We start from the raw sequence: 27,638 nt of genomic DNA, 5'->3' as shown, positions 1-27,638 counted from the left end.
ACAAGTTTTATGATGCATGTTATACACTATTTCTGAAGTCTAAAGACTAAGGGATACTTGGAGATCTGATATAGACAGGCTTCAGTGCTTTTACCCAGAGAGAGAAAAATGGTGGTTATTTTGGAGATGCTGTTGATTCGAGGAACTGAAAGATGACTCATGTCTTCCTTTTTGTAATTATCATTTGTATTTTTGAAAAAGAAATAAGATAACAATGGAAATGTAATAATTGTATGTGGGAAAGAGAGCCAGTAAATAATGTTAAGGCTAGAACTTCATATTACAGAGAGTATAATTTAAAGCTGATGATCTTTTCACTTAAAATTTTTCAGAGGAAGATTTTTGTTGTAGTAGAATCACCTGCAACTTTTTTTTTTTGTTGTTGCTGGGCTATGAATAGATAACACTGACTTTACCAGTATTGTTTTCTCTGATAGTTCCACTGAGTGGTGCTCTTGTTCTGCACTTGTGAAGTGCATTATATTTCTGAAGGTGGATCCACTATAAATCTCTTTCCTTGGAACACCTACAAGGACAAAGAGTTCCCTATGAACAAAGTACATTTCAGTAGGTTTGTTTGTATTCCTCAAACACTTGTTTAAATAAAAAGTACTTTATCTTGTGATGTTACCCAACAGCATCTTGATTGAGGTCTCTAGGACTGTAGCTGTTATATTCCTTTACTGCTCAGCCAGTCAGCAAGCAAAATCTGCAGTGCAGATGTACAGGACTATCATGCAGCTGAAAGTTTTGAGAATTCGGCTGTTTGTGTGCTACTTTGTAACAAGGAGTCGTGGTGCACAGAAACATTTTATGTCAATTCCTAATCTATACCATGTATTTTTGTTTTACTTACTGTTTGTAAGAAGCTGCCTCTTTCCATGTAACTTGTGCTTCATTATTAAAATCTGAGAAATTAAACTACTACAAGACATAGCCTTATTCAAAGGTGAAAGCAAACCACACTAGAAGCTATTCTTGCCACTGCAAACAGCAGCAGTTCTACAAAAGTTCCACAGGTGTGCAACAGTTTATCATCTTTTTTCCTCTATTCAGATATTGAAGTAAATACTGCAGTGATGGTCGAAAAGGAAAATATCCTCTTTTGGTATTGTGTGTTGCTGCCTTTTGGTTATCTGGCAGGTTATTGTAGATTTAAATCAGTCTTTCAGTTTAATTGTTTTTGTAGAATTACTGAGATCAATGATTATTTTTCTTCTCTTTAGATCAGTTTAAGATGCACTCTTGAGTCATTTGGAAAAATGCACACTGTCCTGTAAATTTGTTAGTAGAAGTGTCTGTGGACATTATTTGGCCAGACAGGTAATGCATATGAATTTATTTTAAGCCTTTCAAAAAAGAAGTGAGAAGGATTCTCACAGTACCATTAACACCTGTGGAAAAAACTGAACTTTTGTTTGATTTTTTAACTTATGAAAAAGAAACTCTGCAACAAGTCTCTACTTGGTTTGAGTGGTGTGTGGGATGTTGATTGACCAGTCACTTAAACTGTAAAGTATAACGTTTTTGGAGACTTAGGAAATAATTATAGCTTAATAAAGATTGCCTTGAGCATTTGAAAAAATTTAGATCTTGGGCTCAAGGGCTTTCCTGCTATGCATGTGAATTTCTTTTTACTAATGCAATTTTTTAGCTTAGATGGATTTGCAAGGTTAAATAATTTAACAGTTCGTTCCATATCCATATCTTCAAAAATCAGCCCGCAATCTTTCTTACCTATCCCACTATATTTACTTTGATCCAGACGTCTTCAATCTTAATTTTATTCCAGAATTAAATATTTGACATGCAGTAGAATTAGATTTTCTCATTAATATTTTGGTTTTATACTAGGTTTGCCTGTTAAAAGACACAAAAGGGTGTATTTTCTGCATGTGAATTTCACAGAAAAATTATTTTGATCTAAAAATACTCCAATAAATGCTTTTTTAAGAAAGTAGGCTATTATGTGCAAACATCTAATTATTTGAAACTGGTTTTCTCTGAGACAAAGAAATATAAAAAGAACTTCACTTATTTTTATCTCTTTATTCTCGTTACTACGTTATTGCGGTGAGGTAATGGAAGAGGTGATAGAGCTGTTCAAATCAGAGACAGGTCGCATGTGTATATAAGTCCCACATGAAGAAACTAAATACCATACTTCAGTCTAGCTAGTGGAGGAAATCTCTGTCTCCAGACAGTTTTAAACTTTGTGCTGTTAATTTTGGTGTATTCATAGCCTAATTGAGTTAGGCACATGTACATCATAGTTAAGATGTTTGGCATGTTTTTTAGCTAGCAGCCACGTTCAAATTTTTGAACTTGCAATGCTTATTTAATTGCTGCATTTCAGCTTTTCAATAAGAATTTCCTGATTAGAAACAAATTCCAAGTCAGATTGTTTTTAGGGTGCTTTTGTCCTTAAGGTGTTTTACCCTTACCTTTAACAAAGTTTTAACTGTTTCTGGTTTTATTGTTATATTTCTGTAAATCTCATAGCAGCAATCAGCATCTAATCTTTTACTGCTAGAGATAATCTGCAAATCATTAGCTAATGTTACAGCTTTAGGTGTGCAGATGCACTGCTTGGAATGAAGAAATTAACCAGGAGTTTGATTTAAATGTTACTTCTTACAGATTAAAGAAGTCATAATTTATAAATACTTAGGCAAGCACATAATTTTTAGATGTGAAAGATATTAAAACAGCTGATATGCTTGTTGAACTAAAGAATCACAGTGATGCTATGCATTTACACTGAGTAAACAGGGAGGCATTTCTTTGTTCTTCTATTTGTAACTGGGAAGAAACAGCCATCTTAAACATACACTTTACAAATATGTAGTATATAGCAATTTCATTGCTGTGCTTTATTCATGTTTCTAACACAGTTTTAACCTGGAATTACACAATTATGTAATTGATAAAGTACCAATGCTTGGTAAATTGTGAAAGAAAGTTGATATTGTGATTAAAAATCCTCTTTAAAGGAAAAATTCTTTATTTTCCAAAGAAACACTCTTAATCCTTTATGAAATCCTTAATACTTTAATAGAAAACAATTAAACAAAGTAAAACAATTTTTATTAACATATAAACTGATAGCAAAATGCAGAACTATAAGATTCGGATATGGAGAATATATGTTTAAAATGAGGGATAAACTAGCAATAAAGTAAAGAAAAATCCTAACCTAGAAGCTTTTATTAAAAATAAGCATTGGAACAAAGAGTAACTATAAGAATGCTTGTCAGATTGTCTTGGTGTTGTGTTGTTTGGGGTTTTTTCCATTCTGCACGCTGAATTTACAATAATCACAATTTATTACATGTGTTTTGGGAAATTAAGTTATACAGTCACAGTGAACAGCTAAATACAACTGATTTTTTTTTTCTTTAACAAAACTAAAAGTGCTTCTCAGCCTCCACTAATGACAGTTAATTTTGGCTTTCCAAAATAAGAAAAGGTAGCAGAAAAATCTAATCCAAGGACTAAGGTTAAGTAATTACCATGCAGATATTAAAAAAAATTGCCTTTGAGAAGTTTCTTGCTAACGCTGCCCATTTCCAGTCACTTCAGCTTTACAGATACAGATATTTGTTGCATAAGCTGGAATACAGAAGCTGACTTTATTTTGCATTGTCAGAAGCTTATTTGGATATTGACTGTGCAGGTATTACAGTTTAGAGCCCTTACTGGTTTAAAGGTTGTGAGACAGTCTTTTAGAGACAGACGTGCAGATTTTTTTAGACTGACTTATGAAATGGTAGAATTTTATCTTAAATATTTCACATCTCTCCTCAGTAAATGTAAAAAAAAAAAATAACCTCAGATGCATTTTGCTGATGTATTTCCTTTCTAAGAGAAATTCTGATTTTCAACAAAGAAAATATTTTTATATTTCTTCAATAAACATGACATGTTTCTTATGTCAGGTTTTCAGGAAAGTAGGGTCAGGAGACATTTGCTACTTCCATAGGTAGCTGTTTTCTTGCCATTTATTGGGTTCTGAAAATTCTAAGCATTCATAGCTATTATGTGCTGTGTTGTATTTTAATGGAAAATCCAATTTTATAATATATTAAAAAATTATTACTTGCCCTGCATAGTTTTCCTGTTTGTTTACCAGATTTGTTGGATTCTGTATTAAGCCTGTATATCTTCCTTTTTTCTTTCCTAAGTAAAAACAGATTTAATAAAAGCAAAGCAAACACTTGGAGATGATATCTACAAGAGTAGATACAACTGATACAGGTGAATAGACCATTGAAGTTCATCAGTTTTTCATCTATGGACCTCTCCTTTTTCATCTGCTTTTGCCATATTGCAGCACATTTATCTTCCACTTGCATCTTTCCTTGTATATTTTGGCTGGATAAAAGACAGCTCCTGCAGTGGCAGAATTTGATTTGTGTGATGTTAAGGCGAAGGATATGAGAGGACAACACGCCAATGACTAGCTGACTGCTCTCTCTTCTCTGTGGGAAGGCCCAACAAAGCAAAACATGCTGGATTTTAGCTGTCAAGTGGGACAAACAGTCTTTCAGCTGCTGGCAAGCCAAACAAATGGCTTTATAAGGTTTTGGGGATTTTTTTTATTTTTGTTCATTTGTGTTTAAAGAATGTCTTTATGTAGGAGTGATTGATTCCCAGATTTAAAACACTAATACTACTTCCATCATCATGTGAGGTTTTTTTGACTTCATTATGAAGGGGGAAAAGAGGGAGGGATGGTGTACAGACAGAGGTGGGAAAGTTTTAAGTGTGAAAATAAGGGACATTTTTATTGCATTCGGCTGTGAAATTCATGTTCTGGGAAAGGCTTCTGTGCAGTGTTCCAACTTCTGCCATTAAAAGGCAACTCTTGTTCTTTTCTGGGTTCATTACTACATAGGATATTGTAAGGTTGAAGGACATAGTTCCAGAGCATGTGCCAATATTGAAGACTATTTCCACATGATGTTTTGAGGAGACGTCTTTCATTAAAACCTTTCAGAGAAACCAGCTCAGTTTGAATCAGCTTGTGCTTTCTAAGGTCGCAGAGCTTCCCAGGAAAAAATTGCATTAGTCAGATCAAGGAGATGTTAGAAAGTGTGAATCGTGTAGTGAAATTCATGTGGAAAATGAGGATGACTTAGGTGCTGAGAACTGGCTACCACCGCAATATAGCATTTTACATACCGAGTAATCCATACCAACTGGACTCCAATGCAACCCCAGGTTCTGCAGTGGTGTTAGCTTCTTAAAGATGGGCTTACATTCCCTATAATTACACTGTCACTAAAGCTAACTTTTCCTGCCTGATAAACTGTGAAAGGGAGATCTGCTATTGTGTTTAAATCTCCTTTTCTTTTTTGCTTGTCCGTTTTCTTGGACTAGTAAGTGTGGGGTTTTGCTAGTTTGTTTTCTTGGACTAGTAAATGGTGTTAAGTGATAGGTTTTCTTTAAAATTTTAATTTAAAAGCAAAGGATTAATTGCCAAAGATTTCAGTCAATATCTCTGAATGTGTAGAAAGGCCTTCTAGTATATTACTTCATAAAATGTAGTAAAACTTTTCAGAAATGTGATGGCTTAGTAGTACTATGTAGTGTAAGGCTATAGATGGTCAGACACCATCTGGGCTTTTTTTTTACCTCTGTATTTGTATCCTCATGACTTGCTTTATAAAGGAAAGTGTATTTTGATGTTTATTTAGATTTTGGGGGTTGTGTTTTAGTGTGATGCAGCATAACTTCGTAAGTGTTGAAAGGAGGTAGAGTTCCCTGTTCTGGCAATGCAATGATTGCTTTAACTATTTGATATATGTTTTATAATGACAACCTGATTAAACTCACATTTTTTGTGGGGAAATTTTTGTTTTTGCTGAAATATTATGGCTGCCTAGAGCTCTGCTAGCTGTGGTCATACAACTTCTTGGAAAGATCTTCAGCAAGTAAAAGGTATGAGTTGATGCACAGAAGTTAAGAAACTTCTTATTTTATTATTGCTTGTTTTCTTATTTGCTATCACTGTTTAGTTGCAAGTATATTTTTCTCAAAGAATTTGAGGTCTCTGAGCCATCTTAGTGATTAACACCCTTTGTATTTTAAATGCTTTTTTCTCCACTTAGAAGCAAACTAAAATTATGAGCTTGTACCCAGATCTGTTTGACTGCAAGCTCTTCAATAGCAAGTATATGTTCCAGCTGAATGTTTGACATGGAAAGAACATGTAAAAATATTCTGGAGTCTGAACAAAATTTGAGAGGATGTGGAATTCTTTTTAAAATTTCAGAATAAATGACAAAAAGCATAAATCTGTTACAGACAGTGTGCTACTTGTCTTTAAATTGATCCTATATGAGGTATCCTGTTAACAGCTTTTAATTTTATTTCAGTTTTTTTTTTACCAAGTCATAGATGTGTCAAGGCTGTTGTTTTTCCAGTCAAGTTTTAGTGGTAGAGCTGTCTAAGCCATTATGATTCTTTACTTCCTTTTATTTTACATTGACTATCAAGGCAGCTTGCTTAAATGTTAATCACTGCTGTTAGGCCCAACCACACTAATGCAATTGAAACATTAGCAGTTTCTCTAATATAGCAGTCTTAATGATGCCATCTACAGAAAAAATATCAAACATGATCAAATTATTTCAGTCTCTTTATGACTTTTCCATTTTTAAAATCTGGAAAATGCTGAGTTATTCACAGGAGGCAATATCAGATTTTCAGGAATTTTAGAGTTGGTGCTTCTCTGAAGTGTGCCAAGATAAAAGACATCAATGTTAACATGATGAGAATGGATGTTTAACATACATATAATTGGCAGAATTGCAGGATACTGACAGGAAGTGTGGAGGTCAGAGAATCTAAATCCAATTTCCAATTCACACTAAAGCTGTGTGAAGTAGTAGACTGAAAAAAACATGCATTATTAATGTTCTATCTGGCTCTTGTAAGTTAGTCATTTATCTCTGTAATTATTTGTCTTGTGTTGTTTCTAAACATCTGTTCAAGGGTTAGTTGGTATTAATAAACAATTAGGGCTTGGGCATCTGTTGCAGAGAAATGTTTTCTCTGTATCAGGCTACTTTGGTTTCCTTTAGAGACAGTAAAATGTGATCAAATACACCAAAAGGATGGTTGGCCCAAGACTTGAAACATTCATCCAATACAGTTGGTTAGTTTGTAAGCTTCATAGCTGTCTTGTGTTTCACATTATTAGGTAGATTGAGCTGTTCATGCTTCAGTTGTTCATTTTGCTATGTATGACATCACAATGCCACTTTACCCATTTTCCATCTGAAAGTAAACTGGTTGTATTGATTAAGTATTAGTTCTCGATCACTGATCTGTATCTTTTATGCAGTTGAAGTTGGTGAAGAGGCTCTTTGCATTCTGGGGTTTGTTTTGTACTTTTGAGTGTTTGTTTTGGTTTGGTTTTGTTTGTTTGTTGTGTTTTTTCAGGAGATTAGTTGATCAATGAGCTAGCAGTAGTAGCTTTATAGCTACTACTATATATACTAGTACTATACTACAGATATACTGTATCTGACCAAACCAAGTTGAAGTTGTAAATTCATAAAACCAGAAGTGAAGATGGTCAGTCATCTACTCTTCTTACTGTTTTGAGAATGCATGCCATGGTTTTAATAATTTTTGGTAAAAGTTTGTACCCTGCCTTTGTGAAATGTACACATTTTTGTATTTCCAAAGCTGACTTACAATTAACCTGGTGTTTGTAAAAAATTGTATGAAGATTTCTGTATTAGCCTTATAGGTAGTAATTTTCATTATTAATAGCATCATAATTTACATGGATCTTAATTCTGATTGCTTTTGTCTTCCTACTGATGCATCTTGTTGGAATTCTTTAGCAGGTAGAAAAATGGGGGAAAATTATGCTGTATTTCTGTACTATTTCTATAGTGCATTTGCAAAAAGGGCTAGAGAATATAGTCTGTTTTCTTATTCTTCATTCCTGCCTCTTCTTAAAGCCACTTTTTTATATCTGGTCTGTGGCATTGCTGTTCTACAGGGAAAATGCAAAGCAAATTTTTTGCCTAGTCTTTAAAAAAATGTAACAAAAACCCAGTTGTCATTGCAATGGAAAACATGGCATTATGTATTAACGTAAATAGCTTGTACAAAAAATCCAAAATGCAGACACATATGCACACATGTGAACACACACACTTAACCTGCATATGGCATGTTTACTTTCCAGGCTTAATATTGGTGTCTTTTTTCTAGTATCACTTGCTGTTTCCTCTCCTAACTTTTCCTGAAATTTCCAGGGTGTTGTGTGCTTTTAATTTAATGAAGAGACTTAACTTCAAGTTTAGATTTTATTTTTAATTACTAGAATGCAATTTTTGAAAGATTACTCAGTTCATATTCTTAAGGAGCTAATGTACTTAAAAGCTGATTAACAGGAAATGTATTTTAAAATCAGAGAGGGCACTATAATTAATGGTCAACATTAAAAAGAGTTAGTTTGATATTTTGAAGATCTCTGTCTCCTGGCATAGGCAAGTAAGAAATACTTGTAAGTTTATTTCTGAAACAAGTTGACAAGGGGGAGCTACCTTAGAAATACAAATTTAAAACCAAATAATTAATTGCTATATGGACTTGTTCCCATTCTTTCAAAGGAAGTATTTTTATAAATTGTGGCAAGTACACTTGAGGCTTTTTTTTTTTTTTTAAATCAAACTAAAAGCAAAAGACATAGCATTTAAACAGAAACTTTCTGCTGCTTCTAGTTTTGTCTCCTTCATATCTCCTGTGTCATGAGAGACATGGGAAAATTGGAGGGGGTTTAGCAAAGGACCACCAAGATGATTAGAGGGTCGGGGAACTCGACTTACATAGAAATGCTGATGGAGCTGGGCTTGTTGAACCTGAAGAGTTAAAAGTTCTGAAGAGGAGAATCTAATCACAGCCTCCCTGAAATGTAGCTGCAGAGCAGATGTACATAGCTGTCTTCAAGAGTGTGCACAGGAGCAAGGCAAAGGGCAGGAGGCTCAGGTTGCTTCAGGGGAAGTTCTGTCTCTATAGAACAAGTCTTTACCATGAGAGCAGCAGGATACTGGACTAGGTTCCCCAGAGAAAGGGTGAAATACTCTGCTTGACAGGGCCCTGGGTAACCCAACATAAGGCTCTGTTTTTCAACAGAAGGTTTGACCAGGTGGTCTCCAAAGGTTCTTTTCAACCTACATTTTCTCCATGGTTCTGTGAATCTGTCTGTGTCTGATACTGAAGCAAATATGGGGTAATGGATTAAGCAGGCTGTGGTACTGCAAGTAACTGTGGAGAATAGTAGTCCTAAGTCCTCTGATCCATTCTTCAGAGAAAAGCAAACATACTGCCTTAAGGAAACAGGGAGGGAGTGCACTTAAGGACAGAGTGCCTGAGCTTTTCAGAGGAGGAGTGTGACAGACAGTGGGAGTGGAGGGGAAAGTACTGTGTGAATTTGAACATGAGTGTTGAGGAGGGTAGCTGAACAGTTGAAGAAGCCTAGGACAAAAAAAGGGGTGAACAATGAGGAAGAAATTGTAGGAGCACATGAGTTTGATAAGTACTTGCTGTACTAAATGGCTTAACCATCAAGTATGTTCACCACATGTGATAAAGTTGGGATGGCAGGACCGACAGTGCAGGAGCCTGTCTCTGCACTTCTATATATGCATTTTGTTTATATGCCTCTACATGCTGAAGGTAGCGCAGTATGAATAGTCTTGGGTGGTTTCTCTGTTAGTCCTGGGTTATTGAAAGGAGGAGAACTCTCTGAAACTTATAGAGGACAAAGGGTACACCAGGCCATTCTGGAATATTTTGTAGTTTTACTCACAAGAACAGGCTGAAGCATCACCGCTGTTGTCTTAAATATTTAAGAAAAGAGAGAAAGGGGGAAAAAAAATGGATTTTTTAGAGCAGGTATTAATGAATGTAGTTATTTGATTGTAGTATTGTAAAAAGGGTCATACAAACACAGAGGTGACAGAAAATACCTTTCTCCAAGTTCAACAAATTTTGTTCTTATTTTTTATTGTTTCAGGGAAGTTGGATTGTGTAAGTAGATGGATGTAGAATTTGCCTCGGTAATTCATCAAAGCATACTTAACATTGTGGTTGCTTTTTTCTTCTACTCCAGAGGGAAGTTAGTCCTGTCCTTAGATTGTTCTGGATCGTTCCATTAGCTTAGTGCTGCGGCTTTCAACAAAATTGTCTTAAGATGTTTACTTTAAAATGCAATTCAGGGAGTTTCTGAAATGTCACTGCCATGTCTTGTGGGATGTTCATGTCAGATAACACTTTGCAGAATGGTTTGGAAATCATGAGAAAACCTGAATGTGTGTTTTAGTGTAATATTAATTTGTTCAGATCAGTTATTACTGCTGCCAATACCTGTTTTTATTTACTGTCTAGATATCTGTAGAAGACAAACACTTTATGGAGAAGGCTTAATGCCTTTACCCTTGGTTTAGGATGGGGAACATGAGTATAGAAAAGGAAAGTTCCTTGCCCAGCCAACTCAAGAATTACTGGCACAACTACAGTTAGAATCTTCATCTTAAGCAATTATTTAGTGAATAGGTTCTTCAACGTAGCATGGTATTGGGAGGGAGAAAATGTTTTGGATTAAATATGATTAATGTTTTATTTTTAGTAAGAACAATGAGTTTCCTATCAAAGAAATTGTCTCAATGTGTGGAATTGACTCTATTCAGATTTTTATTATCCCTACTAAAGAAAATAGGTTGTTTTCTGCCATTGTCTCTTTAGCCACCTGTAAACCCAGTTGGACTTGGATGCTTGCAGGGATACTGATTAACATAGGCTATGGGTATGTAACAAGGTCCATAGATTTCAATGTACTGTGTAAATGCCATTAATCAGTATAACCACACACTGCAATATCTTCTACAAGGTAAATATAGACTAGTGGGAAAAAGTGGTGTAGCCCCCAAAGAGCCGCTGCAGTGCCACACAGCTGTGATTATTTTTAGAAGAAGCTTAAACTTAATCTAAGGATTTGAAGGTTTGGTGGTTTGAGGCTGGGTTTTTTTGGAGGACTTTTTTTCCCTTGGTATGTTTCTTACAGTTATTATGGGCACCTCTCTACCCCCATTTTTAATCCAGAGTAAATCCAGTCTGAATAGTTTAATGTGTATGTGATAAATTGTGCAAGTTTCTACTAGCTTCTACAAGTGCTTAAAAAAGTATTTCTTTTGTATCCCAGCATCCAAGGGTGGGAGGCAGAATAGCTTGATAAATTTTGACAAACAGCATGCTATTTTATAAAATGTTACTAGATGAAGCTGTCAGATGCCAGAGACTATATATGCTACTTTTGTAGCTGAATATAATTTTTTTATGTCTATATAAAATCATCATTGGTTAAATACTTTGCCTTTTAGACAGTGCTGAAAATGCTGTCCTGAACAATCATCAGCTTGCTGCTTTGAGGCTGTATAAATTCAAATTGTGCAGCAGAGTTGGTTCATAAATTTTTTTTTCTCTACAAGTTTTTTCTAGAGTAATAATGTGAGGTAATTCATTTGCTTATTATTAGTGTTCCATTAAAATTTCTGTAAATATCTCTGTCTAATTTATAGGTAGTAGCTCAATTCCAAATTTCTTTCACATAATGAAGCGACAGTTTACTGAAACGGAGTGGGATGTGATCAAGTCTACGAGTAATGAATGGATGCAGCTGGATATGTTTTATCGGCATTGGGTAATCCTTTTCCTATTTAAAGTCTTCAAATGTTCACATTCTTATACAATTTATTATTTTCATTATAGTAAAAATGTAATCATTTTGTAGCTGCATAGAATCATAGAACAGTTTAGGATGTTAAGACATCCAAGATCATCAAACCCACCACAAACAAGGTGAAGCATTCATATCTGTATGTGCCACTGAGTAATTTCAGTTGCGTGTTTATTTTAATGCAGCAAGTTAGGCTGGGTATAAACTATGCTGATAACCTTTTCTCTCGATAATTTCATCAGTCTACCCTCACATTTAGAGTAGTATAAGTCTTAAATTTATTTTGTCTGCAATGTGTGCTCAGAAGTAATGTTTATAGAAGAGTAAATAGAGTTTAAAAAACACTTTACAGCCAGTATAAATAAAATACATTTTATTTGTCTTTTAGGCCTTAAAAGAAAGCTTCTTAAAGGCCATTGGAGTTGGAATTGGCTTTAACTTGCAAAGAATTGAATTTACTGTGTCTCCATTGCAACTGGAAATAGGGAAGGTGTATAAGGAGACAAAAATGTTTCTGGATGGAGAAAAAGAAGAGGAGTGGACATTTGAGGTAAAGAACATGTTTTCACTAGTGGTAAGCAGTTCAAACTCCTTATGGTTGCATTGCATGTTTGATTTTTTCCTTTAATTGCAACTTCACATCTTTATTCTGTAGAACTCCATTGAGCTTATATTAATCAAAACTTAGGATATAAATCTGCAGCATTTTTTTTTTTTTTTATGATTGCAAGAACACCCCATAGATGGATTTGTTATAATGTCTTCTTATTTTTCATGTGCCTGGAATATCTTTCCTGCACTCTGGGAAGGTCATCCTAGGGTAGGCAAAAAGTTCAGAGAAATATATTCAGGTTTGATTTTTTAAACAGGTCTAAGATTCTAAAGTTCTTCATCAGTTGGTCTAGAATTGTTGGTCTTAATAGTCTGAGTCTTGGGGTTTGGATTTTTGTTTTCCTTCTTCAAAGTTGGGGATTACCACTGAAACATCTATCCTTTCAGATTTGGTCAGAAATTTTCAGTATCATCTCATGTTTAAAGTTTAAAGGATATATAGGTAAAGAACTGATAGGGACATGGTTTACTGGTGGACCTGGCAGTGCTGGGCTAACAGTTGGACTTGCTGGTGTTAAAAGTGTTTTCCAGCTGAGATGATTCTGATTCATAATGATCTCAAATATTTAATTACCTGAAAAAAACAAGCTTTAAAAACAAATTGAATCATAATCCTGTTTCTCTATACCCCAGAGGCATGTTTTTTCAACCATTTAAACAAAGCAAAAAATGGAACAAACTGTCAAGTGCGCTTTTCAGTAAGATTATTCAGTTTCTAATACATATTTGCATTTTGAAAATATCTATATTGTTGGAGACAGCTGTTCCAATAGAGGTGTCTAAATGACAAATTTCTGCTGTATGTTTATTTTCTTTAGTATACAAACTACATGTACCCTGTGCATGTGGTATGAAAGATTGACTGTTCCAGTAATGTTTAACTTCAGAGTGTAAGTTTCTTTCTTCACAGTCCATTCCTTCATTCAGCATTCCTATCCACATTTGGTTTTGTATTACAAGTCTATGCATACTAAATCAGCCCTCTTACTCAATTCCTTTATAGTATAGCAATATCAGTATGTCAAGAAATTCACTAGTTGGAATTACACTGGCAAAGGAAGTTATTGGGAAAGCCTGTGATATGTCTTGTACCAGAATGCTTTCTGTATTACTGCAGTGTGCCATGGCCAAGGGAACATCCACCTGTCTTCAATGAATTCTGGAACTCCTAAGTTTGGTCTTTGATGTGCCTGTGAAGATGATGATGCAGATAGCTACTTGTAATACTTAAGTGCTTTCTAATTGTTTAAATTTTCCTTACGATTTTGTAATTATTGCTAGAACATTCATGCAGTTTTCATCTGAGGCATGTCTCCAATTCCACACTTGCCCTTCTGCAGCATTATAATCAGGCAGATTCTTGTATTTCAAAGAAAAGGTTTAATATCAAGGTTCCTTAAAATACAAGCTCAATTGGGATATAATTTCATTTAAAAATCATTATTAATAAAAATTAATAAGTAAAATATTTTTTAGTTGCTAATCTCCAGAAAGCCTAAAATTAAGCCCTGCTTTACTTTTTTGTCTCTTCCCAAGTTTATTTTAATTTTGTCTGTTTTCTTACTTAGAAAAGTTTTTTCTCTCATCAGATTTTTGAAATAACTTTTTAGTTGAAAACAGTAATTTTGAGAAATCTGAAAGAGTCACGCAAGAGCAGACACTGAGTCAGCTGTAAGATTACATATTACTGATACAGCCTTTTCCTGTTGTGCCAAGTTTACTTGAGGGAGCTTTTTCTATCTAATAAAAAAATATAATAACCTCAACTTCTACATTCCAGAACTGACAATGTCTTAGTGAAAGGAAATTTTATAAAAGAGGCCAAGACTGTTTAAAATTCAATTATCACATATTTTTGATTGATTCATTTCAGTTTTAAAGAGAGCCTAATTTACTAAAAATAGAAGGGAGAAATAAAGGGGATTTTATCCATTTAAATTACACAAAATATTCTGAAATCTCCCTCAGAAAGCACCATGTAATATGAAAAGATAAATTTAAATTCATAAAGACCAAGAAAAGATCCACCATCTTATACTTGTCATGACTTAAAGGTCAAGAGAAATACTAATGAATCAGAACAAATCAAAGTTGACACTATTTGGACACCCTGTAACTGTTCACAGAGCAAAGCCAATTCAAATTGAAGATAGAACTTTCTGTGAACAGTGCAGAAAGGTTTCGCTTATTTCATTGTAAATACCAAATTAACTACTTTGTTATGTAATTGACAAATTTTTACCAAGGGTTTAGTTTTGCTTGAAGTATCTTTGCCCTCATTCACTCCCTGTATTTTTGGCTTGAATGGAAAGCAGTTGATCAGAAACAGCCTCTTCTTGTTTGATCTTGATGGAAGGATTTAGCTTTAGGGTCTTGTTTTTGCATTTTACTCTAGAGATTGCTATGCAGATTCCCTTCAGCTGTTTTGTAAGGAGGTGGAGGAAAAAAAGCTTCTTTTACAAGCATCAATTTAATTTTAAGATATGTCTGCTATATGTGTTGAATATGCTTTATTCATATAGACAGTACGTGCTTTCTTCATTTTAAAAAGGTGGCTTTGTTTAGTAATAACTAAAAGACAGCTAGCCCAGTGAAGAGTGATAAGTATTTTGTCAGGGTGTTGATTTAGGATGGAGTCATTATGATGATGGTGATGATTATTATTATTATGGGTAATTCTATATGCTCCATTTACTTCCTTTGAAGAAAATAAACTTGGGCAATTTTCCTAGTTTCATTTCTGGTACAGTTAATTTTCTTCTTAGTAGCTGGCATAGTGCTGTGTTTTGAATTTAGGATGAGAATAATACTGATAACACACTGAAACAAAGTCAAGGACTCCAGTTTCTCATAGTGCCGTGTCAGTGAGGAGGCTGTGTGGTTTGAAGTGCCTGCTATGGATGAGCTGCCTACTACTATGACAAGAATGAAGTGGTAGTTAATTCGAGTAGAAACAACATAAGTTGGTTGAAAACAGTTAAGACAAGTTCTGTCATTTAAAGAGGTCAATATAAGTTTAAAAGATAGCTATATTAAATAGCTAGGTAGATTTGTAGCAGATCTTATGTATGGAAAAATGTATTGGCACTGGAAGTATCTTGGCACAGGAACAGTGTTCCCAGAGAACATGTAGATGTCCCATCCTGGAAGTGTGTAAGGCTAGATTGGATGAGAAACCTGGTCTAGTGGGAGGTGTCCCTGTCCAAGACAGGGGGCTTGGAATGGGATGATCTTTGAGGTCCTTTCCAATGTAAGCCATTCTTGAGATTATGCAAAATAAATTCCTACTTAGTGATTTCCAAAGTGTTAAATGTATTCATGACCCTTTCGTTATTGGTCCCTGTTGTGTACAATTGATCAGGAAGAATAACTGGATAGCACTTACTAGAATCAATATTAAAGAATTTGAGATGTAAGACATTTCTGTTTTCATACCTACCTCAACATTGTGGGTACAATTATTTTATATAGGAAACACATGATTTATCCTAAACTTCACTCTGGGATTAAGAATCACCTGGCAGGAATGCTGTTGCACAAACAACTTTTTTTGCATTTTTTCACAACAAATATTTGCCTGATTTGTTTATATGCAAATAGATTACTTCCAGAACATGAATTTCAAAGAGAGATTACCTGGGTCAATTTGAAACATACTTAGAAATTGCTGGTGTGCAACTGTAGTTGGCACCTTTCACCCTCAGTAAGAAAAGTTAATCCTATTGCATTGTCAGGAATAAATAAGAATAGAAACTTTTATTTCTAGGACTAGCTAATCCAACTGGATTCACTCATCAATCAGTTCTGCTGACTGGGAAGGTACAGATTCATCCTAAGCTGTTGTTGAGTGAATTCATAATGATTTGAATTCCAGACACATCATTCTGCCAAGTCTTTGAAACGAGATCATTGTAAATCTCAGTGTGCTCTAGTAACACTTTTGTTCTGTGCAGACAAAAACAAATTTTGGTCCATTATATGTTTTCTGGTTTATAGAGAGGAATCTTAACAAAACAAACTCTCTACATGTCCTGGGGTGACTTTATGATGCTTGACACTACACTGAAGGAATTCTGTATGATTGTCCTCTTTTTATTTAATCATCTATTTCCATTTAAGATACTAATTTTGTAAGCTGGTATAGCAATATCTCCAGGGAAGCAAGTTGATTTGCTGTTTTTTATGGTTTCAGTATGTTTTATTAATTCCATTGCTTAAGGTTTTTGCTGGCCACTAGTAAAGGCCAGGAAAGTTGTTCCTTTCTGTACTTCATTTGGATTTATATTGCTCTGAAACAGCAAAGATAGATGAAGGGCATAGTTTATGTTTTATTGTAAGATGCTGAAAACTCTCTTGTGACCACAGAGGATACATGAAATAAATGAAATGGAACATTTTTCATTCACTTTTCATTGGGGAAGATCTCTGCAGGGAAGTTGTGTCTAAACAGTCACTACCTGTTAAATGCATCTTTGAAATGAAAAAAATATTATTTTGCTAACAGTATGTAAAATACTATCTATAACATGATTTTAGGTGCCCAAACAAGAAGTAAAATAAATTGACTTCACAAAAAGAAAATTCTGTGCTTGAAGCTGTTTACAGACTTCTGATGTCAGGTGTAAACCACTGCTGAATATGCTGCATTGTGCTCTCTGTTCCGATCTGTCTTTGACCTCCTGGACATGCAAGAAAAATAAATGAAGTGATTAAAAAGGGGATATAGAAAAACACAAAACACTGCCACCCCAGAACTGTAGAAATGGTTTAGCAATACCTGGTCAAGCATTCATAGTCTTTCTTATTTTTGACGAAGTTACAGAAAGGTGCGCTCTTAAGTGGTTACCTCTTAGACAGCATTCTTTATGCTTGACTTACTTTCAGTTTGCCAGAAACATCCCTCCAACTTTACAGTTGTACTGGTGCTGCACACAACAGGAGCAGCTGCTGCCTTGGCTGAGTTGGGCTGAGTAAATCTGAGCTGAGCAGCTTGGCACCTTATATATAAATATATATATATATATATATACACACACACAGGGCTGGTTTGGAATCACAGAAATGGTATCCTGGCAACTGAAGCCTTTGAAAATTCTGTATAGTAGATGAACTGTAGAAAAGCCTGATGCACACTATCACCATTGTTCTAAAAGACATTTTGCTTAGATTAAAAGGGAAGAAAAATGAGGCGATCAACAACCTGTCAGAGGAAATTGGAGGATATCATGGTGCTTTGTTTAAATTATAGTATAGTGCAGTTAGGATATTTCCCAAGGAAGATAAAATTGGAGATTCAATCTTATATCCCAGGAGAATATTCTAAAGACTTTTTAATTTTTAGATTAATGGCAATATTGAAATGGATCATTTTACTAGGTAAAATTCTTGTTATTCTTGATTTCTACTTTAGAAAGTGTGCAGAAATTACATGAAAACTTTTGAATAAAGAAGGAGGGAAAATTTTATTTCCTCCCCCTAGGCATTTTTTAAATTTTTAGTATTTTTGAAATTTTTAAACGTCAATGGAATTATGTCTTGGCTATAGTATAAGCATTATTTAGAAGTCTATGGGGTTCTTTTTCCTGAAATTGTTTAGGATACATTTGTAGTCTTTCTAGAAAAAAACGCTTTCAAACCGAACTATTAAATAGGTAAAAATTATATTACTAAATATAGTTACACATCTAAAAATGATGATTTGTATTTACACATAGCAGTACTCGGACTATGTCAGGAATTTAAAGTTGTGCTCTTACATGCTGTCTGAAGCCAAAAAGAAGAGAGTCATTGTTTTAAGTTTACATTGACATCATTGTTTTTGAAAATACTTTCTAGAGGTTCACAGTTCATATCACTGGAAAAGGATGGCTAAGATGGTTTATATGGTTTGAGATTTAGAAGGGACTGGTAAAGGAATGCTCAGATCACAAACTTGAATACAAATATCTACAAATGGTGACACAATGGTGATGGTAACCTGTAGTAATCTGTCCTCAGCCCTGTGAACGTTTTAATGTGTCTGCATCATTGAGCTCTCCAACAAAACTGCTAAAAAGTACTATTGCTTTTTGAATGTCGTTATTTTAAAGTATTTTGAATGATCTTGTGTTATTGTTCTGAACCATACTCTAAACACTTACATAGTCTATCCTCTGGAAAGGGAGCAAAGAAAATACATTTACATTGGCATTTTTCATCTTTGCTAGGAAACCCGCTTGGATGACCATCATCATGTTGCAGTGGCGCTTGGGAAACAGGAGGGATTTGTACAGAAGGATTCTGAGGTAAGGAACTGTGAAGTGCTTTCATGTCTTGGTGATCATTTGAATATAAACTTACGCTGTAGCTAAAAGTGTGTCATCTCACATACAGGGCCAAGAAGAAGGCTTATCTTAGGCACAGTATTAACCAGAACCAAGCAGTATTACTGAAGTGTTTCCTCTAGTTCTGTTGTGCCTGGTTCAGGAAAAGTCTGTGAAGGAGAAATAGTTTCAGAGGACAGCAACAGATAATGTCAAGTCTGTAATGCATGTATTCAATGTGTTCATTCAAGAGAAGATTAAGTGATTTTTGTCACAGCCTGCTAGTACTCATGTGGGAAAGATGGTTTTCACAGAGGGAAATGGAAACAGTGAACCAATCTGGACTGCTAAACTTGTATGACACCTCACCAATTTGATTTTAGTGGGCGACTGTCAGTGTGTGTATCCCAGAGCAGATCCATTGCTCAAACACCATTATGACAAGATAACCCTTGAGACAAACAACAACAACCAACAGATGGGAAGAACAGCAGTGTTAGTCTTCATTCCATGTGGTGTCTCTATTGAGAGAAAGATAAAATCTACTTAAAAGCTTTTCATGTTTTTCTGTGTAATGTAAAAAAGACCTCAGTCGTGAAAATAGCAATAAAAGTCAAATTTAAGGGAGTGGCAGACTGACAAGATGTAGCCAAAACAGCCAGACAGTCAGCAAATGAGAGTGTGACAAATTGCCAGATTTTTCTCTGGCTTTCTAGTTCTCATCAATATATATATTTTTAACAGATAAATAAATATCTGTTATTTAGATACAAAGTTTCTACCAGGAACTAGAAAAAAAAAGAGAAAATTAGTATAGGAATGGTTAAAAGCATGAAAGTGTTCATTACTATCTATCATGGTAACAAAGTCTATGTTCATGGATAACAGAGGGAGTCAGACCTTGTAGCTAGCATTGGTTAGACTGAGAAAAAGATATATTAAACTCCCTCTGGGGATTTATTGTGAAAAATTGGTGGGCAAATATTTTTAAAGAAATTATGTTCATTCTTTTTGTCAGGACATACTTCAGTTCCTGGTGGGGTTGCACATTATCCTTCTGACAGGAGTACTGATAACTCTAAATCTGAAGTGAAAAGACGTGGCCATTATTTCAAAAGACAATTACCTAAGTATTCTACAGGAATCCAGGATTTTAAAGCATTGACCTTCACCATCATGGTCACCATGATATGTTACCTTAAACGTATCATAATAAAAATAGTCATGATATCAAAAGGTTATGATGAAAAGTGTTTGAATCAAGAGGAGTCTCAAAGGCTTACTTGTCCACTGACTAAACTTATGATGACCTAAATTTCATTATCTCAGTTCAATGAAGAATGGTCATTTTAAGCAGAACAAGATCTCATTCATTCTGAGTAAGGAAATTAAGTGAAAATGTATGTACTGTTGCACTGTGCCTTTTCAGGCCTCCTTCTAACAGGAACATGGAGGAAATGAAAGTTACCTTCTTTCTTTGTAAAACAACCATAAAAAGGAGTCTATTTATTACCAAATGTGTCAAAAGAAAAAGTTGTTCATTCTAGCTTAATGTGTGTGTAAATGTTACCCAATTGTTTCAGGTTGTCAGTGTTTGTGTCTGTTCCCTCTCTGCAATCACAGGAATAATTCATTATGGCCTGTTTGCAGAACATCTTTTTTCAGCTTTCTTCACAAAATGATAGTATGTACCTACAATTCCCAGGAAAGAACCATTGTTATGTCAATGTACTGTAATTAAAAATCTGTAGTGTCAGGAGTCTTATCAAAATGCTAGTGACTGCTATATGCTTGAGTAAACAGAACATATATCTGTGCTCTTAACCTAGATCTAGACATTTATCTGAGGTTAGTCTCAATAAAAGATAGCTGAGTTTAAAATTCTTTAAATAAATAAATCCTGTGTAGGATATAAAGTGTCTTCTGTCTATCACTTGCTATACTTCACAGGAGTTGTGCTGCATTCAGTCAGGGCACATTTCCTTCAGACAAGCACGTGCTGAAGTTCAAACTACATCTGTTAACAACTACTTAGCTCGGAGGCTTCGTTCATATTTGGTATGCATCTGTAATGTCACTTGCATGGCTCTAGGCACCATTCCTCCAGCTTTACCTCTCCAAAATGTCAGATGAACAGAAATGTCTCAACACCACGTCACTTGTGTGAGGACATAAAGGGAGAGGCGACTCAACCTCGTTTACTTTCAGTCTGCATTGACAGCTAAGAGTTTTTCTGTGCTGTTACAGCAAGCGCAAACCATTTTGTTTTCTCTGCATTTATTCCTAATACTAACCTACTGCTCAAATACTGAATTGGAGAAATTTTTCTTTTTGCCTATTTACTGACCTATCTTCATTGATACGACAGAAAGGAATAACAAAATCCTCAAAATTGACCTTGGACTGAGTCACCTCCAGCACTTGGATATAGGCAAAAAAGGATCATCCCCTCCACTCTCAAGAGAGTTCCATCTCATTGCATATGAAGTCAGGCAAAAGACCAGAAGGTCTGCATGGATGAACAGGGAGCTCGTAGCCAGTCTTGGACATACAAAGAGAAGCATACAGAGGGTGGGAGCAAGAATGGGTAACATAAGAATACAGAAATATTGTCTGAGCATCCAGAGATGAAGTTAGAAAAGCTAAAACCCAAATAGAATTTAATCTGACCAGGGATGTTCAAAGCAAAACAAGAAACACTTCTGTAAATGCAAAGAAGCCAAAGGGAGAGGTTTTGCTCAGCAAGATAAATGTTAAAAGAGGCTGAAGTGCTGAATGCCACCTTTGTATCAGTATTTATTAGCAAGGCTAGCTGTCAGGAATCCCAGGTTGCAGGGATGAAAGAGGAAGAAGGAAGGAGGATGTGACCTTGGAGGAAGAGGGTTTGCTTGAGCAAACTGGATGGGTGTAAGTCAGTGAATATTTATGGGATACAGCTGGCATTGCAAGGCCCCTCTCAATAATCTTTGGATGATCATGGGGACTGGAAAAAGTACCCAAAGACTGGAAAAAAACATGGAAGAAGGAGGACCCGGTCAATGGGTCTGACAGCTTCACTATGATTGCTGGAAAGGTGGCAGAACAGCTAATTCTGAAGACCATTTCCAGGCACAGAAAGGACAAGGAAATCATCAGGACTAGTCAGCATAGCTTCCCCAAAAGAAAATCATGCTTGACCAACTTGGTAAATTTCTGCAGTGAAATGACTGGCCTGGTAGATGAGGTTAGAGCAGTGGGTAATTTTCTACCCATATTTCAGTACCATCTATCTCTGGCACTGTCTCTCATGAGATCCTTTAGAACAATACTGAGTTCTGGGTAAGCAGACAGTGAGGTGCATTGGAAACTGGCTCAATGTTTGGGCCCAGGTTGTGTTGACAGTGCTGCAAAGTCTGTTTGGAGGCCAGTGCTGTGCCCAGGGATCAGTACTGGGTCCAGTCCTGTGTAATATCTTCATTAATGACCTGGATGATGATGCAGTGCACTCTCAGCAGGTTTGCTGGTGACACCAAACTGGGAGGAGTGGATGATACACCAGAGGGTTGTACTGCCACAGAGAGAGACCCTGACAGACTCATCAAAAATGAGTCAGTTTGTCTGATGTACTGAGTAACACCACTGCAGAGGAGCCCTACTGAATTTTATGAAATACTAAACATTAAGAATATGTCACTCCAGCAAATTCCCATTTAGAAGAATCAGCTATATTTATGTTTGATTCATGCAAGCTGTACTATCTGCCCTGCTGTCTGGAAACAATTACATTTGGAGACTGCATACAGCAGGCTGCACAGTAGTGTGCTCAAGGAAAAAAAAAACCAAATATTTTTCTTCTTTAAAAATGTGATTTTTTTTTTTTTCTTGGCATGATGAAACTAACCTGGAGACTGTGACACTGTCATCTCTAATATCGCAGTCTGCATTTAATTGGATTTCACACAGGGAATTGCAGGTTGATTGTGACCACTTTAGTTTTTAAGTAGCACTTAGATCTGAGAGAAGCACGCAAAACGTCAGTGACTATTGGTATTAGAAAGAGTACAGATAGGCACACCTAGTGGAATAAATCCTCACACACTTGTGTCAATTATATCTGCTGAAAAATGAAGTACAATTTGTTTGATGGTGGTCTTTTTCTTTTTCACTCGACTTAAATAGTCATTCTGTCATACTTGCAGCATTCTATAGCCCTTGTTCCATCAATTTTGTGAACTGTGTTTCAACAAAAAAACTCAGGTTTTCTGTGTGGCTTTGTTACGTGCTTCTAATAGTTACTGCATAGCCTAAATGAGGGGAAGTGATGTTAGTCTCAAATGTAGAATATTCTCTTTCTTCTCCAGTAAGCAATGTGTAGTTTAAACATGACACAGAACTTTGCAGGAAGAAAATTTATATTTATTGATCCATGTTTTGTTAATATGTGTTTTCTTTAGGTCCATTCCATGGAGCCTAACCAACCACAATTTACATTATTGACTTTTGAAGATTTAGTTGCATCTGGTATTCCGGTCACACCTGAGGATTCTGCATATTGGGACAATTTCTGCTCAAAGCAGGAGTGTCCAGTGAGACAGAGTTCACATTCAAGATAAGACTGTGTATAAGAAAAAGAAACTTGTCAAAGTTCTTATGCTGTTATCCTGTTTAATTTGAAGTACAGGAATAAGTGCACATATGTAAATTAAATGTATCTTTCCCTATTTAAGCTGACAACCTAATTTTCATGACGCTTCATTGGAATTGTAAGGAAGACATGTTTCCTTACTGAAGGAATTCTGAATGAGAAGCCTAAACAAAAATGCCTTTTTGCATCTCCTTGCCTGTGGTTCTTGCACTTCAGTAATTATCCAGGCTAGGAACAGAAAGAATTGTACAGTAATGTTGTTTATTAGTGAACATGTGTTTAGCATATAAAAATGTGTTTCCATACTTACTTATGCTGAAGCTTAAATTATGATACTGCTTTTTCTCTTACAAAAATTATTCATTTATTCTTAGATAGATGAATAAAGTCAGGAAAATTGGTACAAATTCTTATGCTGTTACTGTGTGGTGCAAGTGTTTGCACAACACTTGGTGTTTGTGTAATGCCAGGCTGAAAAGGTCTGAGTCTTAGTAGTCTTGGAGCTACATGTGTGCAAAAATAGTTTGAGACAGGGAATTAACTGACAAATATTTCATAGTCTTTTCACTTCTTATCTTTGTTAATTAAAACTTCCTGTATGTAGCTTAGAATTTGTCTTTTAACAGTTCTTTTTTGTATTTTTTCCCTCAGCAATAGATGCAAGCCAAGCAGCAGTTCAATTTTCCTAGGCTTGCCATTGGCATCAGTCATGGGGGGGAACCCAAAGGAAAAAAGAAAGCTATTTACTTTTTTTTCCAAATAGTCTTGTAACAGCTGATGACAGAACATTTTAATACCTAACAGGAAATTAAGGTTTCTGGAGATCTATAGATCTTGAGTGCACATCTAGAATATTTTGTCGTCTTTCAAAACAAATCATGTTTTGTGCCATTACCTCTCTCTCTTCTTTCTAGAAATCACAGATACAATGTGGTTCATCTAAATTTAAGAAAGCATACTGAACAGAATGATCTTTGCACAAAAAATAATTACCTTCTGTCCTACAGTTAAACACAGATCTTCATTGAATTTGAGCTTGTGTACATCTAGGCTGCACCCTGTATTCTGGTGTACACCATGAAAAGGAAAATCCACTTGTACTGTAACTACTGAATGATGCCTTATTACAAAGATGAAGAAAAGTTTGCGAGAGAGGATGATTTTTACAACTATTATACAAACATTAGGAGTTCTGCTGTAGGTAATTCTGAATTCAGACATGCTGTTAAACTCTCATGCTTCCAGTGCTGATGAATATTTTTGTTTCCATTTCTATGACTCTCATCCTACATACTAATCATAGTTTTTAGCGTTTTACTTTTTTTTTCCCCTCCAAAACTACAAATCAGTGAAGCAATGACTCTTCCCTCCAGAATCCACAGGGGCTAAATTAGATGTTCAGTAACTTCAAACCTGAAATTTTAAAAAATACAGAATATTTTATATACAAATTTATATACAAATTCTAAGACATGTATTTTTTGTCTTTAATGAAAATGAAGTTCAGCTTTCAATCAGTAATTTGCAATGCACAGATGTCCAGTATATTCCAATTAGTCACATGACCCATCAATTGCAGCTTTGCCTGAGAGTTTGAAATTGCCAACTTTTTTGCTTGGACAGTTAATCTAATTGCAAATATGGGATGAGCTGAATAAAGACATTTCAGGTCTAGATTTTTGTGGATAAGAGAATTAATTTCATATTAGAGATTAGTTATTTTTGCATGGAAGCAGTGTCTCAAACAAGAAATTTTCTTTCATTGGAGAGAGTTTTAAAAATATTAATGACATCATTTATAATATTTTGCTTGCATGTAAGTAGAAGACAAGCCAATTTTGTTAAATTAGAAAATTGTGCTTGGTTTTCTTGCAAGGAATATGATAGTTTTCAAGACTGTATCTAATTAGAAAGACCTAGAAAAGTTTGTTTTGGTTAGTTTTCCATGAAATAAAATTTTAGTCTAGAGTAGTTCCTAGGGAATTGTCTAGAAGACTGCAGTTTCTCACGTTGTGATTTTTTTCTATGTCTTTTAATTTACACTGAACTGTTTGAAGAATAAGATTAATCTCCTTTTTAATCTTAATAGCAAGAAGGTTAGGTGATGGTAATGCCTTTTGAAGAGCCACTTGAGACAGGTTGTTTCATGTCAGTGCAAATGGACACAATTGTTACACTTGCTTTTACCTCAGTGGGAAAGAGCAGCTGGATCGTTACAGAATTTTTGGCTAAAAGCATGCTGTTAAAAGGCCAGCAGGACATTCTGACTCCTTATGAATGTGAATGATTCTTCTTAAAGTCAGAAGCAAGTTTTTCTGGGTATCTGTGCTGTGGAGGCATGCACTGAAATAAGCGTTGCTAGTGTGTACAAATAAATTAATGTGATTTCACAGTTCTAAGATTAATTTATTTTTTAATTCACCATCACACTTTTTGCTGATAAAAGGATAATTGGGCCCTTTCTCTACACAAGGCCATAACACTGACTTGCATTTCCACTTAATATAGTCTTAATGATCACAGAGTCCCTCTGCCGTTTTAGAACAGATCCAGCTTCCCTCACAAGGTCAAGTTGTTGGCCCAGTTCAGGGTAGGTGAGCTGATCTTTGCTGTCTCCCATCATTCTTCTGTCCCTGTTACATCTGAAAGCCTCAGGGCCTTTTGTTTCCTTCTCCAGAGTTCCATTCCTTCATCTGCTTTGTTTTCTAGATACTGTCTTTGACATAGTTGTACCATGTGCCTGAGAGTAAGAAGCTGCGAAAACACAGGCTCTGCTCCACATGAGCCTTTCCCTGCTGTGACTGTGGCTGGGTAGACCTTTTCCCTGTGGAACAGCACTGACCTGTCGTGCTGTTTCTCAAATTCTCAGATTTAGGTCTTAGATTAGATCTGCTGTCCTAGGTGGCATATCAACACAGTGTTTCTGAGAAGCGTTTAATAACAGTCTCTGACCAAATAATAAATTTTAAAAGTTTTGGCCATCGGTGAAAAGATTGTTAAAAATGAATAGATGTGTTTTAGTTTGGATTTGTTCAAAAGTTTTTGTATCTTACACCAAAAATGGTCAAGTGGATTAGGAGCTCAGTGGGTAACACTGGGTTCAAGGCAGTCAACAACTGTGTGACAAGAGACAGATGCCATTTGGTGTGAAAATCTGTAACTTTGAAAAGTGGATCTTGTGAGTTCACTCAGCCTTTTACAGGGTCTGTAAACTTGGACAAGATGTAGATTGTTACTGTCTTATGGGATCAAGTCCACTGATGTTAATCAAGTCTGCTCATCTTAGACAAGAAATCAGCGACAAGACAAGAAAGCAGTGTATATATGGTTGTTATATGTGTGCTCTGGGAAACATCCAGGCAACAGTTCAACTTTAAACAACCATCTTTACCCAAGACACTGCAATAAGGCGATGACTTGCAAAAAAAGTTGAAAAGATGGTTATGCAAGTCACGACAGAGTGCCCTTTGTTGGAGCTTTACAGGATTGTAGTGCTACATTCTAAAAAGAAGATAAAAGTGGTTCTTGGCAGAATTGATACAGCCATGTCTCAGCAACTGAGATTATCAGCCTTGACTGCTGCCTAATTCTGCAAGTGTGCTTCATTATCCTCTGGAATACAGTTAGTTTTGATTACTTCACTCTTTGTAGAAGACACAAGCATGAAAATTACTATTGAATTTTCAAGAGACAACATTTGAAAAATGGTTTGTTTTTTTCAAAAAGTCATTTTTTGTAATATGTTATTTTCTTGCACTGCGCATGTTTTTTATGGGTAGACACTGTATTTGAATCCCGTTTCTTTTAATATTTGGTATAATTTCTCTACTGCAATAAAATGTGGATTGTTTTGTGCTTGTGTTGTCTATTTGTGGTTATTTTATCGTGTTATTACTTAGATCCAGACAGGTGAGATTACTGAAACACTTGTCTAACACTCATTTGCTATTTTGGAAACAATTTATGGGATGTGAAACTGTACACTCTTAATGACATCCTTTGGGGAACATGAAGCCAAGGTCTGGACCAGTTCTCCACTGTTTAGCTTCCTCCAATTTTAATTTCATAATGTGCAACCCAATTTCTGACAAATATGGTATAATGTTGGTGTATTCTGTGCTGGAGTGTCTCATCTTGTGGTCAAAATTTGTGTGAAATATATATATAATAATATATATTATATATAATATTATTATATATATATATATAATATAATAATATATAATATAATAATATATAATACATAAATATATTCACACTATATAAAATAGTGTGAAGTTTAACACTCTTAGCAAGATGGACATTTTCAAATACAAGACTACAGTGCTCCCCCAGTGTT

General features: G+C 35.3%; 1 protein-coding gene across 6 annotated transcripts in view; it reads left to right on the top strand.

The window, feature by feature from the left end:
* Window positions 1-27,154, top strand: part of AASDHPPT (aminoadipate-semialdehyde dehydrogenase-phosphopantetheinyl transferase) — a 29,648-nt gene extending 2,494 nt beyond the window's left edge. Inside the window, exons 3-7 of one of the 6 annotated variants that reach the window (XM_086881976.1) lie at window positions 11,604-11,725; window positions 12,150-12,311; window positions 18,580-18,657; window positions 20,626-20,733; window positions 23,109-27,154. In XM_086881976.1, the coding sequence (XP_086738102.1) occupies window positions 11,604-11,725; window positions 12,150-12,311; window positions 18,580-18,657; window positions 20,626-20,733; window positions 23,109-23,267 (629 nt within the window). In that variant the 3' untranslated portion in view covers window positions 23,268-27,154. Of the gene's footprint in view, window positions 1-11,603; window positions 11,726-12,149; window positions 12,336-18,579; window positions 18,658-18,745; window positions 20,592-20,625; window positions 20,734-23,108 lie in introns of those variants that run through there. The other 5 variants (XM_086881975.1, XM_023920292.2, XM_086881977.1 and 2 more) reach the window with 5 other exon arrangements.
* The last annotated feature ends 484 nt before the right edge of the window (window positions 27,155-27,638 follow it).

Source organism: Cyanistes caeruleus, chromosome 3 (assembly GCF_971803275.1).
Source record: "Cyanistes caeruleus chromosome 3, bCyaCae1.hap1.1, whole genome shotgun sequence".
Taxonomy (NCBI): Eukaryota; Metazoa; Chordata; class Aves; order Passeriformes; family Paridae; genus Cyanistes; species Cyanistes caeruleus.
This window is presented reverse-complemented; position numbering and strand designations above follow the sequence as displayed.